The sequence below is a fragment of the Melanostigma gelatinosum genome, assembly GCF_949748355.1.
Source record: "Melanostigma gelatinosum genome assembly, chromosome: 18".
Classification (NCBI taxonomy): domain Eukaryota; kingdom Metazoa; phylum Chordata; class Actinopteri; order Perciformes; family Zoarcidae; genus Melanostigma; species Melanostigma gelatinosum.
In genome coordinates, this window is record NC_136651.1 from 5696250 (window position 1) to 5721855 (window position 25606).

At 40.7% G+C, this 25606-nt stretch overlaps 1 protein-coding gene across 1 annotated transcript; it reads right to left on the reverse strand.

Annotated features, from left to right (window-relative positions):
• Window positions 1-4120: 4120 nt before the first annotated feature.
• On the reverse strand, window positions 4121-18946 carry tbx5a (T-box transcription factor 5a; the record flags this gene model as incomplete). The annotated part of the gene is made up of 8 exons (XM_079289960.1): window positions 4121-4713; window positions 5074-5306; window positions 6698-6789; window positions 9610-9762; window positions 15622-15769; window positions 16698-16817; window positions 17904-17998; window positions 18806-18946. 8 exons carry the CDS (start codon window positions 18944-18946, stop codon window positions 4121-4123), a joined length of 1575 nt encoding a protein of 524 aa, XP_079146086.1.
• Between the last annotated feature and the right edge of the window lie 6660 nt (window positions 18947-25606).

The window sequence follows — 25606 nt, forward strand, 5'->3', positions numbered from 1 at the left end:
CAAATATACTTTTTAATGAACTTTTTGTCCAGTTAGCTTGATTGTAGCTCTCAGAGCTTTTTTTCCCCCTCTTCAATAATACTATTCACTGAATGAAATGGTGTACAATACCATGAACAAACAGGAGTAAATGCCACAGTAGGCTGCAGAGTAAATAGAAGCTTCTCTTCCTAAAACTTTGATAAATGCACATCAAAATAACACAAGCAGCAGAAAAAGAGGGATACAGCTTGGCTTCAGAGAGACAGGACACTGATTGAGGTAAATTAAGAATTTGATGAAGTGTTACATTTCTAATTTTGTAGGCTGCAGTTGTTTGCCCGTCATAGTAGCCCCTGCTGTTTTATGCATACAGCACTATCAATGCTATTTCCTGTCCTGCTTGGTTTTTGCCACACGCCACAGTTCAGCAGGCAAAATCTTGTGTGACTGCACCTTCAGGCAGAAAAATGCTGCTCTTTGTGGGTTTGGTTATTTCAGCGTGTTGCCCTTGTGGCCAGTGGAGGTGTTCGGTAAATGTATGAACAAATCTTTATTCAGAGTCTTTAACCGAAACTCACTCTACTGAATTATCATTGTCACTTACCTAATCAGTAGCTTTTAGCAGAAGTGTTCCCCTCACTGGTGACGGAGAGCGCCCTTGTATATGTATGTTACTTTCTTGTTAAAAGCTTATTAAAAGACCACGAAAGCCACAGTCGTGATGTGATAACTGTCACAAATAGTTGGCTACAGAGCGATTAACCTTACAAACAGTGCTTGTTTAGGCCTAGTTTTGTATGCAACTGAGTGAAAAAGCTTGAACTAGCAACCAACTCTGTCCAGACAGCAGACATGTAATCCCTTGGATTATCTACAGGGTTAAGGGATGCTCGGAACATTGAAGCGTAATTGCTTGCCGCCAACTACTGCATTTATCTGATGCTATAACTCGTGTCCTGCACAGGTCCCAGGAAAAATGTTTGCTTCACAGACACAAATTACAGTGCAGTTTAAATGCCCTGCACACCCACTCAGGTGTTTTTAGACTTTCTGAGTAGACCTCTGCTCAGGTTGTGAGATCCTCAGATTCCAGATAAGAACAATGATAAAGATGTGATTTGTCCCGCCCTGACAGATGCAGGAAGGCAAACAGCAGTCAGTCAAGCTCAGCAATACATGCCGACATAAGAGAGGAGGCGAAGTCAGCCAAAGTAGTTCAATTCACTTGTGGGGTTCAGACATCATAACTATATCTGGGAAAATATAAAACCAAATTGAGCACGAACAGACAAAAGAACACCACTTAATTATTTTTTTAAATTTATTGCAGGTATTCTGTTATGTACATGTGTATTTACAAAGTTATCCATGTGTTTCAATCTTATTTTGATAGCTTTTTGACAGCTGTATAGTAATCTCCTGATTTCTATATACGTATGATTAGAAAATCCGATAAACAATCATAAAAAAAACAGGCTATAAAAAAGAAATGGGCCATCTGTCTTTGACACATGCAGGAGCAAGCTAAGTTACATAGTTGAAAAATAAATACTATTGACAAATAGTATTCGATCAACTATACACATTTAAAAAGTTGCCTTTGTCCACATGTAAAACATACCTGATGGTCAAACTGCTTCACAATGTGTATCAAGTCAATTTTGTTGACGTTTTCAAATTTACAATCTGTGTGGTGCGTGTCGATTTAGCTTGATTGTCAGAGAAGTGCCATTTTGGGGATTAATACAAAATATTTGGGAGCATACACATTCACTGAGTAAAGCATGAGACTGCATGAAACACACAAGTAGAGCTGATACAAAAAGATAAGAAATCTCCTTCAAACTTTGCAGGGTTGTTACCGTATGTCAAGAAAAGAGGGCAAAAAATATTTGTTTTAAAATGCAAAAAATGTTGTAGAACATCTGAAATTACAGTAAATACTGCAGTGCTGTAGTTTGGCACACCTATTTCCCCAATGGATGGTCCAAATAATAACAATCCAAATAATGACTAATATTTAGATTTAGACTTCTTCCGATGTAACAAGCTACATGTATGCACAACACAGACTGTGGTGGAAGTGCCATCTTTGAATGCCAGGTGGCACGTTAGCATCCATTAATGTATTCTTGCCAACCAATATACCGGTGTGTCAACATCACAAAGCGGGACGGGGTCAGAATGGGCAGCGGGGTAACATTTTAAACACTTTATGTTCCTGTACACCGACTCTTTTTTCAGACCAGACTTTCTTGAAAATGTTCAAATATTTGCATGGTGCCATAGTTCCACTTCATATGATTGCCTTATCTTATGATGACGTAATTAAGCTTTTTTTGTCGAATTTGGAACAAAAAAAATTAAATAGCAGTTCTGTAATTTTGCAAGTTTTTGTTTTTGATGGCACACTGTCAATCATGAGCCCTCTGCACTACACGATGGATTATAACTAATGTCAGTTGTTCCTCCATTCTCGCTGTACTGTACTGCGCAATGTACCGAAAGCTGTAAATAAAATCTGAAATGTGTTTCGGCAACTGTGGCAATTTGTTAAAAAAAAACGGCGCATGTTTTTGGAATTGCAGTATTTATGATGTTAACCCAAATCAAAGTAACAGTTTCAAGTGTTTGCAAATTTTTTCAAGAAACATGTTTTAAATCTGGGTTCAATGTTCAAACATCTGGTATTCCGATCTGAATTTCTCAATACTATCTCAAACTTAAACACTGATCAACACATGGCTTGTTCAACTTAATGACAGTCTCATTCCAAATACCAGTCTTTATGTAGATGTGATCCAATAATTGCAACCCCTTAAAGCTGCATTCATATTTATTGTTTTGGCCACTTGAAGTCAGAAGAACACCACAATAAGGCAACAAGGCAACAACCGCTCAACCCTGACATATGATCACCTTTATGATGTAGTAATCTGTTAGCAACCCATCGCCTTACCGGCACAGAGAAAACCTTTACATTCATTTGGTTTTTCCGGACATATGATGACTTGAAGTCTAAAATTCTTCCATACTAGAAGATCAAGATGTTTGGTGTGGTATTATATATTCCTTTGTTGCTTGTTGTGAATCTGTATCAATCTCAAATCAACCGAAAATCTGTAAGTGGGCGTCATTGTGTTAGTATGACTGTCTGACAGTGAATAGGAGAGCTGGATGTAGGCCGGTCAGGTAACGGTGTGAAAAGAAACACGATCAGTTCCTCAGGGTTTGAGTGATGTTTTCACGGATTACATTTCAATTGATTCAATTTTGGATGTGATGGCAAAAACAGGGGAAATAAGGTCCAGGTTGTTACTGTGTTCTTTAATGTCATTGACTACATTGTTGTGCTTCCTCTTAGCTCACCACTGCTTTGCTGTAACACTGTTTCCAGTTTGAACACTGAGGGTGTGTGCTCCAAATGTCCGTGCATGAATAAAGTATTACATTTGAAGTTCCGTCCTACTTGTGAGCTTTACTGTCTTGTTCCTCATAATGGCATTAAGATTAAATGCACCCAGCTACAGGACTGATTTAAGAGCAAGCTAATTCTCCCAAGAGCCACAACAAAAGCTCCCATCTGCTCATTCATTCTGAACTTATTGCAATTGGACTATAAAGTAGGTTAACTACAAAAAAGGAAAGAAAACGAGAACTCTGGATAATGTGACAAAGAAAATATTTTTTCTACACAAACACTGGACATGAATACAAAATAAGAGTTTTTTTACTTTGACATCCAAAAAACACCATCGCACAAGAGCACCATGAACTTGGGGGCCGCTGGCAAAGCAACTGAACCTTTTTTTGTGTTCTTCGGTGCAGCGTCTGAATTCCCACTGTGTTCGCTTTCTCTGCACTTGAGCAGTCTTTGCACATGTTCTGGTCCGTCTCCTCTTTGTTCATGTTTGTGTTATTTGCGTATAAGTGCAGATGCTGTCACAAGTTAAGTGATAAGATGCTTGCTTTCCTAATTTAACAAAATCTTACCAATATCCACTGATCTCAATAAGATGATCAGCAACACATCCTCTAAAAATATAAATATAAATTCATCTAAACCCTGCATTGTTTTGGTCCTTTTTGTTTTTCCTTTTGATATTTGTATCTGTTGAGTGTGAAAAAAGAAGAAGCTCTAGCTGTTCTCGTTCCACTCTGGCATGATGCTCAGGCTGTGTACTGTGTGGTACTGGTGTGGCGACAGTGTACGTGGTATGCCGTGTGTATAGAGGTACTCGTTTCCCTGGAGGCCGGCTGCTGGCGACTGGATCCCAGCCCCAGGACTGCACTGGCGGCCCAGAGTCTGGTGGGTCATGGAGCTCTGGTACATGGCAGCGTGGTGGCCATCTCCCAGCTGCGGAGAGGCGTGGCCCCCGACCCCGCCAAGTCTGGACACCAGAGACCCTGAGGTGAAGTGAGCGGAGAAGTGCTGGTAGGGCAGCCGGTCCATTGGCTGCATGGTGGTGACGGAGCAACTCCCATAGGGTGAAACGCTGGCCCACGTGTTGCAGCTGATGTCCTCCAAACTACGAACTGGCTCAGCACCCTGCGAGGCACTGGCGTACATACAGGCCTGCCGCTGGCTGGATTCACTGCGGTAGGGCCCGCCGGCCAGGCCGAGGCTCTGGGCATAGCCAACCGGACGGTAGTAATGGTCCTCCTCACTGGACGAGCTCTCCAGATAGGCTTTCTTATAGCTCTGCTCACCTGAGTGGCAGTCATCCTCCACTACAGGTAGAATTAAGGAGTTACAGAACAGTGTTACGCAAGTTGTATGAAGTAAATACAATTGTGCTGTCACTCCATCATCAGCTCACAAACGTTTTTGGAATGATGAAATATTGTCTTTAACTCTTTAAAACAAAGAATTACTATTCTGCTATTAATTTAATGATGATCATGTAAAACTTGCTTTGTAAATAAACACACACTGTTTGATATCTTTTGATGATTATTGTCCCTTTTACATCCTTTATTGTATATGCTGGTGGTTTATGGCCTGAGAGTATTTACCCAATTCATTAATAAGGCTCAGCTTGCAAAGGCAGCTACTACTGCAATAGAACTAGAGTCTCCTGTGTCTCCTACCTTTCCTCTTGATGCAGTGGTACTCCTGGCCCTGCTCATGTGGCAGGGGGTAGGAGCCCGACTGAGGCAGCATGTCCTGTGAGGTGCTTGTGACCCCGTTCTCACACTGGGAGTACTGGGAGCTCAGTGCGCTCGGGGTGGCCGTGCCCTGGACTTCCCCACTGAACGGGCTCTGGCTGGAGCCCACTCTCTGGCGCACTGTACTGCGAGGCACTACCGGATACTCCTTGGTACTATGTGCAGACACACACGAACAACCACACAAATACATTTGTTAGTAATTCTGTTGACTCTGAAACATTGCCGTAAAGCAGTTTGTTAAAAAACAACAACAAATAAATGGTTTATTTCTGTACAGTTCGATACTTCGTGCTTCCAAGAGGACCAACAACATTCCCCATCAGTGGATCACACCCACTTAGGACACCCACAGAGAGAGAGGGAAACACCTCCCAGTGAAAGCGCCAGCATGTATTTCACTCCTATTAATCCACAGGATCCGTCAATAGATCATTTTTGCAGCTTTGGGTTCTTTGATTCCAGGGATCTCCTCAGTTGAAACAGTAACCTGGTTTTGCAATAAGCCCCCCCTTCAACGTCGTAACCAAGAGCAGACGTGCGTAGCTTACTGTACCCGGCAGGATTGGACAATGGCATGTAAACTGGATAGCGTGGTTTGGACTCTCACCATGCTCGATACATTTGAGAGTTTTGAAATGGATTTCACTCAAGACGTCGTATTCAATTATGGCATGCATCTACTTAAAGTAACTTAACGTGTGTCTGATACAATCAAGCGTGTTCTTTTTTAACAAGCACTTGAAAGGGCAGAAATCTCTTCCCGGATATCCAGGGATCTTTCTCCACAGCATAAACCGTGACATTAATCTGAAATGCTTGCTTACAAAGACCTTGATTCTGTGGCTAAGAATAAAGGTTATGGCAAAGAGGCTGGATTGTAGCACCTTGTGGAAAGCCAAACAGCTTTTCCAGTCCCCCCCCCCCATGATTTGTTTGTATCGGCTGCCCAAAAGGGGGGAGGCGAGGGCCGTGAGTTTCAAAACCAGATATTCTCCTTTCAAAATGTGTTTTCCACGTAGTGCGGACGCCATGCTCCATCCCTCATCTGGACTGAATCATAGTGAGAGAGCAATGTGGTCGTGTATTGCCTTGGCTGCAGGACCAAGCCATAGAACCAGTCAAACACACACACACACACACACACACACGCACACACACACACACACACAAGCAGTTGGAACATCCTGGTAGAAAGAGCTGCCTGGAAGGGAGATGTTGCAGTCGTGTTTCAGAGGTTCTGCCAGATCAGCCATAAAAGTCTTCAGCATCAAAACTGGCCGAGGATCAAGAACTACACTTACGTCACTGAAAATAACACTCACTGAAAATAACACTCACAACTGGCTTACATTTGGCTGTTTGAAGGATTACTGTCCAGTTGGGCTTGTTAAGTGACAGTGTGACAAAGATTTCAGTAATCCTTGAAACATACTCGTTAAACATCATTTGGTTTTTTTTGTCAGAGTTTCCACGTATCAGAGCCCAGGATCAATTAAAGAAATAGATTATACATATCATACTTCATAACGTTTTATGTAGTCACCTTTGCATTCTGGACATCCGGTGTAACTCCATGTCATCACTTCCACGAAAGCCTTTTGCAAACGGATTGTTCTCAATCTTCAACTGGGTTATCTAAAAAAAAGCAACAACACTTGGTAACATATTATTGGACAATGAAAGCCATTTGTTGCGTCCGTGTCACTTACAAGATCTTAAAGTATTGTTCTACAAGTTGAATGGTCCAAATTAAAACTGACACATGAATCACTATTTTTGTGCATGAATAAGGAGCAATTTCAACCAAGAAAATGCAACATTTCCATATGCTCTCACAAGAGACAAGTCCTCTTTAGCGTGAGGCTCATATGATGACGACATATTTTCATTGCATAATTTATAATGTTACACAGTAACGATCTCTGCCTTAAACAGATAGTTGGCGCATGCTTGAAAGATGCAAATACTGCGATTTATCATACTACTTTTATGTTTTTGTAAAAATGTCTTTGTAAATATCAAATGTGCAGCGAAACACCCCGAAATAGCAAGTTAATCCCAGAGAGGTTAAACACAATCCAGGGATATCCCTCTCATGAGCAGTGGTTTCTGGCAGGTAATTAGTTGGCAGCCTGTGTGCGCTTCCAGCTCTCTGACAAGACCAGAGGTTTGTCTGCACGCTGGCTGACACTCTCACCAAACCTTGTAAAATCTCTTGTGTGACACTTTGCTAGCTTCTTGTTAATGCACGCAGCCTGGCAGAGCAGTTACATTAGTTTCATCTTTTTTTTTTTTTTGAAAGTTAGGAGTAAAAAGGGTTCAGAGTCCTGTTGCACTCTTTTTACCCTCTGTGGGCGTTCCAAGAAGAAATACAGCTAGACAAACCATTACTCATTCCAAAGTGATAGCCAGAGTTCAGTTTACAGAAAAAGAAAATAATGTATTTTTGCAAAACACATGCGAGTTCTCCTACTGACTGGACTCAGAGCATGGAAAGAATCAGAGCAAAGAATATGATTACTGTTAAAAAATAATTTGGGAGTACAGACAATCAGCCACAATTCATTCACCGCTTCAAAGAGAGTTTTACTAGCCTGAGTCCAAAGATGCACATTAAAATAATGGAGGCCTATGAACATATTTCCAGATGCTTTTGGCTGTAGAATAACTTTTAAATACTTAAAATAAAATGCGTTAAATATAACTTAAATATAAGCTATGGAGTTGCTGGCCATTCATTTTTCACTTTTTATTCCTGAAGAAAACATATTATTTCAGAAAACACAGTTTGGAAAAAATATTTTAATTCGTGACAGGAAAGACTTGACACAAGAGACTTTGGCCAGTTTCATTAGCTGAGAGTCTAACAGGTGAATTGGACACATGCCTGCAGCACATATTGCTTTGGCAGATGTCAGACTGTTTGATTGGACAGTTCTGTTGAAGTGCCTGCAAATCACAAACGCTTGTTTTTCTGCAGGTCTGGAAAGCCCCAATAATTAGCCCGGGGTTACGATCTCAGCCCCCAATAATATAATAATAATAATTGAAAAATAACGAATGGTTTCTACAGCGTGTCATTCATTTGTGCTTCCTGTTCCCAGAAGCGCGGAGACGTCTGATTGGCTGCGGGGAGCTTTCGCCCCTCACTCCCATATTCCCCAAACTAAGAACATACAGGACGACCTGGTCAAATGATGTCAAACAGACGCTGTTTACACATATCTGAGGTCCCAAATGTCTGCAGAGTAAATATTGAGTTTTATTTCTGCTTCTTTCCAGCAAGTCTAAATAATAAACAACTGTGCGGCTGCCTGGCCTCAAGAAATCACACATTCATCCAACTTCAATTGAATGTTATTAAAAGCCTTTTCTAAATGGATGTCTTAAAAGGAAATCTGCCAGATTATCAGCTTTTACACGCTTAGCCCTAGTGCGCAAGTATTGTAATTTACTCTGTATTGACGTTATTGCGCCGTCAACTCACTGCAGAGCAAAATAAATAAATATATAAATAGGTTGACATTTAAACAGTGTATTACTTATATTCCATATATTATATTATAATAGAATGTATTATATTATTTGAAAAAATTTACAAACCAACATATCTGTTTTTCGTAAACTTTAAAAAAAACTTTATGTTGCCCAACTGTCATCAACACGCAAAGGGTTATTTGAATAAATAGATAGTATATGAATAATAACCCAGAGATAATCTAGTAAACAAGTTAATACCCGCTGTGTTTTTCTGCAACTGCGAAATGGACTCAAAACAAACAAATCTAATTTGAAACAAATCATTTCCACAAACTATTTCAAAGAGGTTCGCAAATATGCTTGGTTGCAATTCGACCAATTATTCATCATATATCACAAATAACGAGCTAAACCTATGATTCAGTAATTTCATTGTTATTATTGTTATTATTGTTGCGTCGGTGCAGTTTCTCTTGCAGCTTGTCTCGCTCTACAAAGCCTGTTCGGGGGGAAAACGTCTCTTGAGGTCAGACGTCGTCTCGTCGGGTATCTGAAGTTTTCTCTCGTCTGTCAGTGACTCGATGTGATATCAGAGATTTTCAGCTGACAGTGACAAGGCTTCACTTTAACAGCGCCTTTCATTTTCTCTCCTGCAATCAGCAGGTTTGCCGTCACAATTCCGTAAAAATGGGCGAAACTGAATTTTGCGTGAAATCAATACATTTATAATTATAATTGTCATACATATTATTGTTATTATTGGTAGTAGTAGTTTGAAAGGGAAATTTTGACTTTATAATTTTTTAACAAACAATATATCGTTCTGTTTGTTTTCCGTGTTTTCCATGTTAAAAACATTGTCACAATTAAATCACCTCATGAAATACATCGTGGATTTAAAGTTGATACTTACTCTGTCGCAGACTGCAATAAAAACACAAAACTAAATCCAATAGGTGCCCTTGAAGGACTTACCTTATGGTTCTGATAGGACGTAACGGCGATGAAGGCTGTCTCGGGGAAGACGTGAGTGCAGAAGGCCGTGTTTTTGGAGCCAAAGCCGTTATTTTCATCTGCCTTCACGATGTGGATCCTCGGCTGGTACTTGTGCATCGAATTTAGGATGATCTAAAAAAAAAAGAAAAAGTGGAGCCGTGTTCGATTATTGATTACGTGTGTCATCACAGCAAGACGCCCTTTCTAAAAATAAACCTCGCAGGAGAGACGGAGTCTAACGTTAGACTTTCTTCGAGGCTGCTTGAAGTGGCAGCTCGTGAAGCGTAAAACTTAAAGTTCCCCTTACATCCCATTTTTTTGTGCTGCAGGCATTACAACTTTATTTTTGTTACTTTTGAGGTTAAGGTTTTTTTGCTGCTCATGTGTTCCCACTTTTTCTACATTTGATACAAAGCCTAAAAATTCTACCAGTACATTTCAGGGCTCAGTTTCAGCACTTTATCATCATAACATGTAGGAAACGCAAACACATACAGAATGAACAGATATGGATGAGCTTAATAACAAAGATAAAAGAGGGGGAAGGGGTCATTCAATGCAGAAAAGTGAGAACTTTTATTGGCATCATTTGTGGATGAATTCAGATATTAGAGGGGAAAAAAAACAAGAAAAAGGCTTGGCAGCTGTCAGGCAACATACTTTATCAATCTCACAGACGATTCAATTAAGATGAAGTTTCTCAGTCAAAAACTGCATCACTTAACTTTTTTGGACAAATTACTTGTTGGACTAAAAGGTCAGACTTTTTTCATGCAGGTTTTATTGCTTTCATAAATGTTTCAAATGAAATTGGGCCACGTGCACTCTTATTTTGTTTTTGTAGATGGCCTGTTTGAACTTTTCTTCTGACAAGTTCTATCCCAGCCAAAACTCAAACTCTAAACTCATGACTATACGTTTACGGATAATATTCACTGTATTTAAATTACTGTAGATGAGCGGTTCCAGGAGAGTGATAGACAGTGATGTCCTCTCTCCTGTTGCCCTCTAACCTGACTAACCTAGTTTATGCTAAGTGATGACGACTACCCGTGGCTTGCTTGGCGACATTAAGACGCGGTCCGCACAGCTGAACTTGAGCCTTGAACTTCTCTTTTGAGGCCCTCTCATCCGTGGGACTTAAGTCTAATTGTTTCGACAGACCAGGGAGTCATGGTCTTCAGCCTCGAGGAAATCTAATGTTTTTTTACATTTTCTTCAGATCCACTTTACATTTCAAGATTGAAAAAAGTGGCTTTTCTCCAATCTGTTACCTTGAAGGTTGTTTTTGTACCTGCCTTTCACTGCCAACATGAGCGGAAACAAGGGATCGCCCTGAACTCCAGTACCTGTGGGTGCATCACACAGACACAAGTCCCAAGTCCTTTCTCAGAGCCAAGTGAACCATAGACGCTGACATAGACGTTACAACAGTCCATTATCAATTTCGACCTGAACTTGATCTCATTTCATGGTGCAATAGGTTTTTGTAATGGGCAGGAACTGCCTGCAATGCACCATGCAGATCCAAGATGATTTAAATGGAAGTTGCTGACCCTTTGCGTGACAATATCGGCTGATTGTATCACTTTGGTTGGATAAGCAGGCTGTTGAAGACTGGATGGATGACTTGCGGATGGAAACTAAGCGTTTGCAAATTTTACAATCTGCCATAAATAAAACTATTTGCAGGAAAGGGGTTTTAGGGCCGCATACTCTGCTCTGAGGTGAGAATAGTTTCACCAGAACTGAGTCTCAGGCTGAGAGAAACGAAATCTGCCTGCTGTATTTGTAGCTCTGTTTGGGTTTCCATATTCAAGTGTTGGATTGCATCGATTCCTGCATTGTGAAGTTATGGCACTGTGCAAATGAAAAAATAACATGTCCTAGCTATCAAGCCGCACTGTTGGATTTGTAAATGAGGCCATAACGTTCCGTTAAAAGAGCTTTTCAAAACAAGAAACAGTATGTTAAACAAAACATTTTCCCATGCATGCATTCATTAAGTGCTTACTTGAGGTCGGCAGAGATGAGTCCAAGATTGGACAAAACCACAACAATCAATGCAAACATGCCATTCACCACACTGCACAGTTTTAGGAGCTAAAATGTCTGCCACTGTGACACATTAGAAGTTGCATGGAAATATCTCAATGCACATTTAACCCTGGAACATTGCATGGGCCGCTGAATGTGGGTTCCCAAAGTCCAGTATGTTTGTTAGTACGGGGGTTGTGGTGGTATGGGGGGTAGCTGTGGACCACCCACCGGGGCCCCAGCACACGCCCGTCTCCTCGGCCCAGCCGCTGTCCTGCCTGGGTCCCTGTATCTCTGTTCCCCCCGCCTCTGGATGACAGTATTTAATGATAGTGAGGGATCACTTCGGGTCTCGAGCCGCTGCCCTTTGCTTTCAAGTTCCACCACATCAGAGAGTTTCCCCGAGCCTTGGGATCAGCAGGCTTTGTACACCATCATCTATTGCTCATCGCACACTGCCATTCAAATATAAACAGTGCGATCCTCACACTCCACCCTCCCGGCCAAAACATGTGTGGGAAGACAGGGAGACGAGTGCAGGAGCGAATTGAGGAGGGAGATGAATAACGCTGAGAAATATTCCAGGAGTTGACAGGGAGATCAAAGCAAAAACTGAAACCTGAGACAAAAATAAATGATTTCTAGGAATTCAAATATAGAAAAAATTATAGCACTGTAGTACAGTGCTCGAAGACCAATATCCAACATTTATGAGGATACTTTATTACAAGTAAAAGTACTGCATTTAAAGTTTTACTTCAGTAAAAGTACATCAGTAACAGAAAATGTACTTCTTATGCAGAATGGCCCCTTCGGGTGTTGTACTGTTGTATACAGTATTACCAATGGATTATTATGTTGCATGATGGTCATGGTGAAGCTCATTTTCACTACTTTTTGCGCTGCTGAAGTCACTATTAATATGCTGTAGCTGTGAAATAAATGTAGTGCATAAAAACACACATTTCCTTATGTAATGGTGTAATAAAGTGGCTTAAACCCGAAACACTACATTCTATCATTACTCTCCAAAACTGTAGTAGTGTTTTATTAACAGTTTCAATGGTAAATAAAACTATTTTTTCACACCGTATTCAAAATGCATTATCTTCGACGGCAATTGTCAATGAAATAAACTGTGTAGAGAAATTGACCTTTATCTTGAGACTTAGATATGATCAATATCTAAAATACTTCAAAAATGTGCACGCATATCAATGTGAATTTGTGTCAATGTAACCCATGACATGTCCTCGAAACAAGAGATACTGCAGTGATGCCCACGTAAAGCGCTGTTTCTGCCTCAACGTGTCAACAAATACAAAGCTGCAAAAAACAAACACCATCCTGCTCAAAACGATATGATTACCTCATTTAAAAAAACGTAATCCTTTCTCAGAAATAGATATATTTACAGTTGCAAGTTAGTTGAAAGAAATGAGTTGACAAGTTGACATATGTAACATTTGAATAAGAACTAAATGAACTGTATACAAACACTCTGGTTTCCTATGAGACTCCTTCACAACAGTGAGCTCAGTCAGCTGAGGTGTGTCTAATTACCAGACAGAGGAAAAACAAAAACAACGACTGCTTCTGGCCATCCTAAATTGCTCAATTCTACTTCAGCGATGTTTTGGTCCCCACTGCGAATTATAAGTCATCTGCAAGATATTTCAACCAGCTGGACCAACAAGCCAATGGAATATATTTCTGCGTTTCATTTATGAATCCCAGGGCGCTGTCTCCCAGCACGAAAGAGGGTGGGCCAGAAACCACTGCAGCCAATCAAAAATGCACTTTAACCCAAAATGCACAACACTGCTGACATTCCAGCCGAGCTCCAATTTCATTTCACCAGCTGGGCTTTGGCAAGGCAACAACCACTTTAGGTGCCATGTGGATAGATAGTAGCTTGTGTGTGTGGAAATACATGCGCAGTATGATAGTAGCTATATTTAAATAAGTGTCAATCTGCATTTAGCGGGACTGGTGATTGGAATAAATGAAACATTGTCAATCCAACATAAGACTGCATGTTTTGCCTCTTAATGTCTTGATTGTCTTGATTAATGCAGCTTTGCCTCCTCCCTACAGATTTGAAACATGTTCAGCTTAACAACTCTAATCAAGATTAACACGTCTAATAATTTCTAACTTAATTCAATTTCTCGTGTTTTTCCACACAATTTAACCAACCTCCTTAAAACCAGAATAGCTATTGATGTACCTTTTGCCAACCTCATAAGTGCGTTTCCCCCTTAATGACTGGGCCTATTAGTAAGAGAGGTAATTGTGTAACTTTTCCGTTTCTACAACAAGACATCTAAATTGGCCATGTGCCCATCTAGTATTTTATGAAAACCTGACGCCAACGTGCCCATTTGTTGACGAAGTCAGTGATGTTTGTTCAAGACGGAATCTCAAAAGCCTGGGGCTAGACAATGAGTGCAGAATAATGAGGAGTTTAACTTCGGAAATGGGTACCATACAGTTCCGGGTGAGGGAGGCGGGGGTGTTGGTGCCATTGCCTCTTTCCTTTTCCCAAAAAAAATGCCCAACTGCTCCCCTCTAAGATGACTGCCAGGAGGTCTATAACTTTAATGCATATAGGGGGGGCTATAATACACCTGGGCAATGAAAAGTACTAAAGATGACTCTGGAACCAAATATGTTGTCAACAATGGCAAAGAGTCTGAAGTGAAATGATTTTCTGTGTTAAGTTGAGAATCAAAATCAGAAAATCCTGTTTATTTCTTAACATCACAGAGACTAGTTGTCATTATACCAGCGCATTACTTTAAAAGGATACAATTATATATTTATAGTTTTTTAAATGCAATCAAACAGTTGTACATTGTTCTTGCAGCTAATCTACTGTCTTGTTCTTTTAACTCAACCGCCCGGGTTTAATAGTGTTTTCAATGAAGAATTATTTATGAAATATATAGACTGTCAGTCAATAGTTTTTCTTTTATTTTAAAATGGATCTCTTTGCCTGACAGTCTTTTCTTTTTTTCTTTTTTTTACTTTGCAACACTAACAAATATGGTTTCAAGGAAACTCCACAAGCAAATTCTTCTGTGGTTGAAAAATGAACATTTGACGAGCAAACAATTAAGAAAGAAAGTGAGAAAAATGAACAAGAAAGTCGGGAAAACCAAAACTTCACGTCAGCGAGCCTGGTGCTGGTGTGACTGACATTTTGGTCTGTTCGATTTTTAAAGTGTATCTAAAAACATTTAGGCTTGCAATGGCACATGTAAATCACTGTTTTACAAGCAAGTGGGAGGGGGAGGGGGGCCGTTGTATCTCTCATTGTCTTCAAATCATGACCTTTAAACTCTTAAGTTGCAATAGTTGAATTTTAATTTTGTTGTCTCCTGTAGCTATGTGCAATGACAATTGCCTTTAATCTAATTTTACAATCTAATCTGATGTGGACACATTACAATTCAAATATAAAGAGTCTCAACAAAAACACCTGAACACTTTAAACCTAAAAACTAAACTTAAAAGTGTAAAACTTTCAACTTCAAATAATGATCTATAATAATAACAATAATAATAATATTATTATTATTATTATTGTTATAGTGATAGTAGTAGTAATAATAGTAATAGTAATGATATTAATAATAATAATAATTCTTAAAGTACCATTTTGTCATTTTTCAGATTCAACTCTTCAGATCTTCATACAAACGCAGAGCGAAGTTTTTAAATGAAACAAGGAAAACAACAATAAGTCAAAGTTCAGCTGTGGAAACCAGCACCTGATGTAAAAGTAAAACGACTCGGACGTTTTAGTGACACTCCTTCCTGCTGAAGTGCCACTGGGCAACACAACAAGTAAAACAACAACAACATGTCCCGCACTTTGATCAGCGCAGCACCGGGAGATGACACCGTTCACAGACCTGTGGTTAAATAGTATGTATGATAGGCACCTACGTGTCCGAACGGGTCCAGGTGGTTGTTGGTCAGTTTCAGCTTCTGGAAGGAGACGAGCTGCCTCATCCAGTGCGCCCCCGTGGCGGGAGAGTCCGGGTGAACGTAGAGCCTGCCGGGCATGGCGGGCTCTGCCTTCCCGGTCACAGACCTGAATCAAAGCAACGCAGTCTGTAACACCTCGGACCGGCAGCCGCATGCCAGCTTTCAACTAGGTGCTAAAGTATAGGTGGAAGTGGTCTTTAGTGTAACATGTTCATCTCCCCATCATTGTCATGCCATTATTTCATAATCAAAATGTTGAAATTATGACGAAGGATATCCGAATTTGGTTTTAATAAAATCAAAACTAAATATAAGAAACAAAAAAAGACTCATTCGGACATTGTTGCTATATATAACCTCCAAGGCTGTTGAAATTTGCTTCACATCCAGGACATTTACGCACTGGCCTTAAACGCACCAGGATGTTTTCCTCCTGGTCAAAACATTGCATTATAGCCTATAGGGCTTATTTAAGTGAAATAAATTAAATTATAATGGAATATCATACTTTGAGGAGTTGTGGATGGTCAGAGGTCACATTAGAGCTGGCTCATTGTTTTAAAACATCGTTGGATCAAGAGGAGCATTTAGTTCCAGGACACGGTTTGGACAGGTCATTATCGGCAGTATTGCCATGTGATTTTAAGGATCTCCGGCGCTGAAAGGCGCTGAGCCAAACAAGGCATTCCTGACCAAGGTTGGAGAGATCGACATGAATCGAAACAAATAACAATGTGTATGCCACTGTGAAATACAGCCGTGCTGCAGTGCACATACAGGCAGGTAGGCTACAGCACAAAAAAAAGTCATCAACATTCATTCAACAGCTCCGGCAGAAAAATGTCTCCCTGCTGACAACATTTTTTGGCAAGCATTCGAAAATACATAATTCATAATTCTCAGGGAATGAATATGTCCACTTCCGATTCTCATCCATCAGGACAACAATATAACATTTCCTGTTGGAATAAACTGCAGAGAAAGTAGCTGCGACCCCCCAAAAGAACGACCCCCATTATTGTTGTTTTACATACCATTTGTTGTCGGCGAATTTGTATCGATGGTCGTCCGCAGGAACAACATCCATCAGGAGAATATATTTAGTTTTGGGGTTTAATCCTGCGACCTTCACTTTGAAGCTGGGGAACATTCGCCTGTAAAGGACAAAACACGGTTTATGGCGCTACAGTATAAGGAAGGCTGTTTCTGCCAGACAGTGGAAAAAGAAGGCGACATGCATTCAAAAATAGACAGTGCTGTGTTTTCACGATTTCTGCTCCGAGGAAAACATTTCCAGACATTTTCAAACATTTGGCGCGCACGAAAATGCATTACAAACTTTTACAAAAATGTGAAGGAAAACAAAGAATAAAGGTCATGCCTTTCACTTTTTTTATGAGTACAATTTGCAAACTAAATTATAATAACAGTCAGCTCACGTGAGATGGTTATAAAGGTCAATGGAATGCCTACATTTGGTTTGGAGAGGTAACGACTCTTTTCAGGGCGTTGGGTCTGAGAGGAACCTCCCCGTTATAAAAAACGTGTTCACTGTGGGCCAGCATTATTTTGCAAGATCCGTTTAGTAAATCATCTGGATATTTGGTAGCTGTCATATTGTAGAAAAACACATAATGTGAGTAAGCCTGGGCAGTCTCAAAAGTCAAGGGGAAGGGCTGGGGACGAAGGGGAGCTGCTGCGTAATATCATTTCACGCCAAAAACACCAGAGAAATGACTGACGGGAATATAATGGAGACTTTATGCAGCTGTGTGAAAACAACTCTCTTCTGCCCGACCTGGAGAGCACAATGAAATGTAGCTGTGTGTTCACAATGAATGTTCATCATTTATAATAGCTACACCCATGTGAGCCAGCGGGCACTTTGACAGGAGCAGACACCAGCTTCGTCCATGTTCTCTCTCGGGCTGATAGTATCGATAGTATTGCAATTCCCCAGCAGGGCCACCCAGACTAAAATGTATGGTGGTGTCGCTGAGCGCTAAAGCGTCCACCAGATGCTATGTTTTCTCTGTGGTTCCTCACAGTGTATATTTCCAATCTCCCCACGCAAGAAAACAATTCCAGCCGGGCCTAGACTATAGGAGGTTAATTCCAGGCGTACATACAATTCATACAAAATACTTCGATGGGTAGAATTATCAGCAACCAGTGATGCAGTCAATAACCCCCCTTTAGTGTGTCATAATAATGATACTTTTTTTATATTCTCGTCTTACCTTCCAGCTTTGGTGATGATCATCTCCGTCCCCACCTCGTCAAACTTTACCCAGAGTTCCCTCTCGTGCAGATAGACTTTTATTCCCTCCATTCCCTTCAAAATAAAGCATTTTACTTCAGTGCTCACGGGATTGCTGTAACAGGCCAACTTCAATTTCACGCCGAGGTGTCTAACATGGTTTGAGGCCTTCTGACTTGGTCAAATAGCATGTTTTCAAAAACGTCTGTTTTCAACTGCCAACGAGGAAATGATTAATGTCAGTAAAATACACGTTTTACATTTCAAGAAACATGCACGAACTGCATTTGTTGTGCATTTAAGTCTATTACAATACATAATGTAGTAGTGACAATATAACCCTTGTGTAACTTGTTAGTAGTTTAACATTCAGACATTCTGTAGTCTTAAACATGGTGGGCCTTTAGCATACACATTTAAAATACACAGTATAATAAGGCCAGAGTTAGTGCCTGACGATTCACGTATTTTCCTGCAGAATGTATTCGTATAGTCTCATTTTAATCATCAAATGTCGTCTAAAAAACGAACTCAATTGCTTTTACATTTTGTCTGATGTTTCACTCCTCAAATAAATGTTCTAAAATAAGTTTCTCTGAGCAACACAGTGAGACAACAAGTATAAGACAGACCAAATATAAGATCCAAAAAAGTTATATTTCTCTATAGAATATGTCAAATCAATCCATCCCAATGATAGACAGTTTGTTTAACATTTCGTATATTTTAACATCCAAAACTACATGTATAGTACTAGTTCGGACGACTATGTACATACATGTATTTATTTATCTTTTCTTTACAGTGAACGTGACCCCCACAAGTGAGTGGAAGCAGCCCGAAGCGGTGAGAAGTGAGGCCTGCAGACTGACCGACACTGACCTGCTGAATGTAAGTCTGAGATGAGGAGGTTTTGCTTGAGGTCCCGTTCTGTTTCTCTGATTTATTATCGGACTGTACTTCCCTTGAATCCGAACCACTAGGAGAGTTTTCAAGGGCAAAAGTCTCTTCTTGGTCCGCCATGACCGGAGCTCCGAAAACTGCTGTCCCAGCTGTAAGACCCAAACAGAGCTGTCAGTGTGTGGGACTGGACCTCATTGTTAACATTGTTAGAGTGATATAAATACGTTTATATTCACAGACAGATAATTATAAACTGGATGATTTTTTTCTCGGTGACCACAAAGTTAGTCATTTTCGAAAGTGCCGTGTGCTACACAGCTAATAACTACAGCATTCAAAACCAACATAGAGTTAAAAGGAAGGACAACACAACACATTAACATATCAACTTGACTTAAAGCTGAACTGACGATAACTCAGAGTAAAAGCAAGGTAATTGAACCTTTATTGCATTTTTAAATAAGCTAAAGGTTCGGAAGTTCAAGTCAAGATGCTTGTCACAAATCATTTGGGCAAAAAATGATAAAATTTGAATAAAAGGCAAGTTCACAATCAATATTATTCCTTACATTAAACGTGTGATGGCTGACTTATTTTGGGAGAATAAGGCTGCACATTGAAGTAGCCCCAGGACCCCCCTCTCTTTTAGGAAACACAATTTCCTATTCATGTTCCTCAAACAAAAGACGTGCGCGTTATTGTAACACAACCGAGCCTCCCCAAAAACAATCCTCTATACACTCAGACGGTGTCACTTCTGCAGAGAGACGCGATTCCTGCAACGCAGAGCAGAATATTCTACGCAACAACAATGCACACACGTAGCCGGATCGGAGCGGGATCAGCTTACCCAAAAACAAAACACGTCGCGGGCTACGGTTGGACACGGTGGTGGCACAACAGAGAAACAGTCTTCGTCTTTGCAATGCTTCAACGCTCCGTTCCAAATCAGATAATCCAGGCGTTCTGCTCGATACAGCTGCACGGAGTCTTCATGAATCCTTCTTTTTTCTTTCCCCCTCCTCTCTCAGTTAGTCCAGATTTCCGACAAGTGGAGCCGTGACCGTGGAGATCCTCGCGGCGCTCTGTGACAGCTAACAAGGCGGCAGCTCTGCGCCTAATTGTGCATTTTACAGCTGAGGACCGTTTAGTGAGTCGAGCCCGGTGGTAGCACCTAGCAGTACAACTGTAGCCGAGTCCCAGAGGAGCAGGTCCGTCACCTCCTTCTCCCCTTCTCTCTCTCTCCCAGTCTCTGCCTTGTCAATTCTACGTCCCCCCCTCTCTCTCGCTTTCTCTCTCGTGCGCGCTCCCTCTCCAACCCTCCACTTCGCATCACTGACCAACCGTGCGAAGCGGAAGCGGAGTCCGAGACGTAGTTCAAGGGGGGTGGACGCTGATGGGGCAGCCGTCTGCGCAGGAATAGCATTGGTTTAGGCACCAAATTATAATTCCTCCCGGGCCCTCACCCCAGTCTCTACTAAACCTCTACATAATCCCAGTCTGGTAGAAGGAATCCATTTGGTATTTGCTCCTCATGCGCCATTACGCGCAACCTCCTCTTCTTCAGTCAATGCCTCCAGACAATGTGGTTTATTAAGCATATCTAAATTTGACAGATGCATCATTAGGTATTGTAGGTCAACAAGTAGTCGCCTTTTATGGCCGAATTAATAAGTACGAGTACTTAATTAATCAGCCATATCAGCCCCTATAATTATATCGGTGTATGTAACTGACAATACCAATCAACTCAAATGTAGTTTGTCTCTGAATGTTATGAATAAGCCTTGTGGCATTTCCCCGCACAGAAAAGCCTCCACGAGAGAAAGTGAAGACGCAGATTGTATATGGATATATTTGTCTCTAGAAAACACACACACACACGCATGGGTAAGTCGGTGTTATGTTTAGGCCTGTGGTTTCACATAGGTTTAGTCTGCACACCGCAGACCGTTTCACGTGAGTTCCGACATGCAAAGATCACAACAAAACGTATGGAGCCATGTTTACATTGACAGTCATGACACGCCATCAGATACGTATTTAGCTGACGTTATGGTGGCATGTGCCAAGAGATACTAAACCATGCTCTGCAAAAAATAGTCACATTTCAACAAAAAAGTCGAACAGGACATCAGCCTTGGTAGAAATGTTACCGTAGAATGTATGGAGCCCATGTCTCTCCGGAAACAACACCACAGCCAATCAGCAACATATTCGATTTTAGAGTAAGACAGGAGCAGTATGACAACATACGACTTGCTGAAGTTGACATTTCTTGCAGTGTGCGCGTAAAATGTCTCATTTGCGTTTAGGTTATCTCATTACGCACGCGTCCAAAGAGTCTATTTCCCAATGATTCCGTCTGATAGAGACGCCGCATGAGGTGGATGTTTGTCCATCAGCGGGCTGCCAATAGCAACACATTTCTTGAGACGGTTAGGACTGAAACACAGATTAATGATAGATCAGTTGCATAAGTGAGCCTGGTGTTGAAAGCAGGGGGTGGAAATAAAGCATTGTTTGTGTAAATATTATTTGAAGACATTTAAATGTATTACTGAGTATCTTTAAGACACTGAGGATGCAACCTCTCAATGTGTCGTAGCTTTTGTGCAACAACATGCTCTTGGAAAAGGTATAAGAACATTTTAACACAACAATTAGAAACACTGCACACAGTTTCTCAAATTTGGATATCTGGACAATTCCCTCTGAAGTTTTAATCTGTGACATATGTTGAAACCTCTTGTCAAAAACACATTAACTGAAGGGGCTGAAGGAAAATGAAGTTAGAGGCCCTGATATCAGTCTCATGTAACGTTTTACAAAGTTTTAAATGTTTTGCTGAGTTTGTCAGGTATAGGGTAACTTTCCCTTTCTCTCTTTTATGCACACACTCACACATGCAGCTGCACACAGAGCTCTGAATTACTTCATAATGGCATGCTTCTCTATTACTGTATCAACACAATTAACGTGGGCTTTGCAAAACTGCTCCTATTGCACGAACTACGTTTTGAGAGTGACGAGAATAAGCCAACAAATTGACCCAAGATTAGACCAACAATGTATCTTACATTTCAGCGTCATCGTATGATAATTGCCAAGATAAACCTCATGTTTTGTTAATTTATTTAGTACAGAGCAATGGAAAAACTGCATTTGTATGAAAGAGACAAAAAGGAGCGAAAGAAAAAAATTGCTATCACACCAACAATTAAAAAAGGGCATACAGTTTTTGTCAATAGTGTTATAACGAGAAATTAAGCTCACGAGCTAAAACCTTTGTCTGGCGCTGAAAAGTCAATATAAAAGTTGAAATATTTTCTAAAAAGTTTATAACATCTTACGATGAATCCAAATTGATTTTCAAGAATACGTTTTTATTACTAGTCTAGTCCAGAGGTTGAACATCGATACGCTGTAAAGCTACAGATGTTTTCATGGTTCCGTTTCAGCCATGTACTCTAATTGGCATGAAAACTGCACGAGGTTTAGTTGGAAGTGCCAAATACAAAAAAAGTCCTGCTCACTGGCTTTCATAAAAGAAACTGTGAAGAGAATAAAACATATAATGATAATACAATTAGAAACTCATAATTGAAGAGAAAAGGACTACGGGAATTGATTGAAGGCATAATGAGCAAGTAAAAGGTTCAACAACCCAAAACGCAACGTTTTGATCATTTTAAAGAGTTAAAGGCAACCCTCACAAACAGATGACGTGGACGGAGAGGTGCAGCATGAAAGCGTCACACTATAATTAACTTACAGCCTCTAACAGGAGACGTTCACGGTGCGTCACACAAATACAATCTAAATAAAACACACACACAAAAACAGAACAGCTGGACAAAAGACAACATCAGCAAAAAAGGAAATTCATATCATAATTTTGTACACTAAAGAAAACAAGGGGGCACATTTGGAGAGTGTCTCGGTCAATTTATGAAAAACAATTTCTGGCCATAAACATATGTTGTATTGTGACAATTATTGTATTGCGTTTAAAAAAGCGTGAAATGGCTTCATTTGGAAGTGTAATAACACACTGAGTTGCATCCACAGCGACAAAATCTAAAATAGAAAGATCGCGAAATATGCATGTTAAATTACACCATCGGTCTGAAAACAAATCGGCCTTCTTTATAATGGGTTCAAGTTCAGCTGTTCTGCTCTGTTCAGTCACGACATGCAAACTTTCTTACAAAAGAAAGGCACATTTAACATGATCAACATTCATTTATTTAATAAGCTGTGTAACTAAAATGTTAAAACTATCCAAAAATAGTTTGAAACTAAATAGCTTATAGATATTATTCGCTTTAAAACACATACAAACATCGATTATCCGTATATGCAGTTACAATCGAAATGAATTGATAAAAGCTGAAAAAGTTTTAGACTTTTTAAATAACAAAACAAATGAGCTGTAACGATACCGAATACAATACGTGTCGATAGAATTACACCAAAGTAAAATACAATTCAAAATGAACACTAATGTGTATGCGTCATATGGGAAATAAAATGCTGTCGACATACATCATTTAAATACACACTGCATATTAAATCATCCCAGCATTGTATCCTCTTTTACGGCAAATAAGACAACTTATTTCCCATTTGCAGCAACCTCACAAACAGTGAGAATTAAAATAAATGACACTGACTGAGAATGTAATTGTACTGTTTTTATCACTTCGTCTGCATGACGGAGCAGCTGAGTGGGGGCAAACATCTATTGCAGCTTAAGTTCAGCAAAAAAAAATATATATATATTATGTGAAAAGAACTTTAACTGCGTTGGACAGCAAAATTATGAAACTGATGAAAACGACGGACAGAGGAAACCTCTATAATTTCTATGGAATATAGTCAGCCTCTCAAATAACCTGTTTATGTACACTGTAAAGTACATAAAACCTATCCTCACTTGGGAAAACAAAATGTTGCGTAACCATGCTTGCTAATTAGTATTTACTCTGAATCATAAAATCTAACTGTAGCCTGGAAGACATACAATGCATCAACCACAGAAGTCAGAAAGCAACAGTCTGCTGACCGGTCTCAGTCTCACCGCTACTCTTGCTGTAATTCTGCAGCATTAAAAAGCAAACCACTCGATGCAAACAGTGTCTAAAGCCTATTAAAAGGCATATCTTAAAAGCACACTGTGTGGCACAAAAAAGTTCCTCTTGAAGAACTACAAATCCCACTCATCCAGGTTGCAAATGACAAGGTGCCAGAAAATAGTGTGAAATGGGGTGTTATGTTAGGTTGAAGCATCAGCTGAGGAGGGAATAAAAGCTGAACGCAGGATTACAAGAAAACAACCATGGGAGCAGCTTTCGTGTGGATTTGATGCTGGAAAATTGTTTGCAATATGAAACACTTATACACACTCAAACACAAGCACACACACACACACACACGGGGTTAAATACATAATACTCCCTACCTCCTGGCTGTCCAGTATTGAGTGTGTGGTCTGATGTTACCGCTTGTTTTGAGCAGCTTAAAGTCTGGTGAGGCTTCAGCAGACAGGCAGGTGAAAGCGCTGGTGTGGCTAACCACCAGTCCAGCCAGGATCCTGGATCAGGGAGGGGAGCCTGCCCAGATGCTCTGCACCAAAGACCAGCTGTGAGGTTTGTGGCAGAAAAGCCATCCACAGTTTGGCTCTCAGGAGCTGAGCCAGAGAAGAGGAAAGAGGGAGAGTAGGAAAACAAAAGTTGCAGAGATTGCATTTTTCAGGGTAGATCTTTTCCAGGTGGCACTAAGGAGTACCCTAATTTGACAGAATACGTATGAATTTGGTATTCCTTCATTTAAAAGATGTATAAATACATTCATTCCTGCTTCCAATGTGTTTTCATTCACACCTTACTGAAATGGGTTAAACAGAGTTGCTTTTATTTCTGAAACATAAACAAAGGAATATTGTGAGTCAGTCCTGCGGATAAAGTTCTGCTGCTTATGAATTCTCAGCTCTATATTGCATCTTTAAAGTCCAACCCCATGATCTAAAATGTATCCAAAACGCCAGCAAATTAACACAAAATCAAAGTTGGCATATAGTTCTGTATAAGAAATGACACCTCAACAACCAGAGGCACAAAACTGAGCATTGTGACAAAAAGTAAAGAAACAATGGTAAAACTGCAGGTGAGGTTATTGTAATGACTGGAACGGGATGTATCCTGATTGATGCGTCACTTGTTGGTGAGGAGCATGAACACTCCCTCACCACCAGCATAAACTCGCTATATAAACTCGCTCCTAATCCAGTATGGTTTCACCCTGCATGGCCACACATGGGCCTGTGGTCTGCCCCCTGAGTCTTTTCACTCCCCACCTCCCTCACCCTCGACCTCGTGAGTGAGTTTACCCTTGTTCCACTAGAAAAGGCAATGATAAGGTATCTGGGCCTCCATAGCAGTGCAGGGCTGTATCGTGTGTACGCAGATACACACACACACACACACGCACACACGCACGCACGCACGCATAGACGTACAGAGCTCTACTTCCACAACGTGAGCAAGGCTGCGGGTTCAGGGTTGGTGGTGGTGGTGGTGGTGGTGGTGGTGGTGGTGGGTTGGTGGCGGTGGGCTTGGGTCTGACACGTTTCTGCTAACAATCACATCACACACAGGGACCCACATTCCAACTTCCTGATGAACCCCCCCCCCCCCCCCCCCCCCACCCTGTTTCCTACCTCACAGTCCTCCTCCTCCCCCAACAGGTCTCGGTGGAACTGTGCAGGCACGGGTCAGT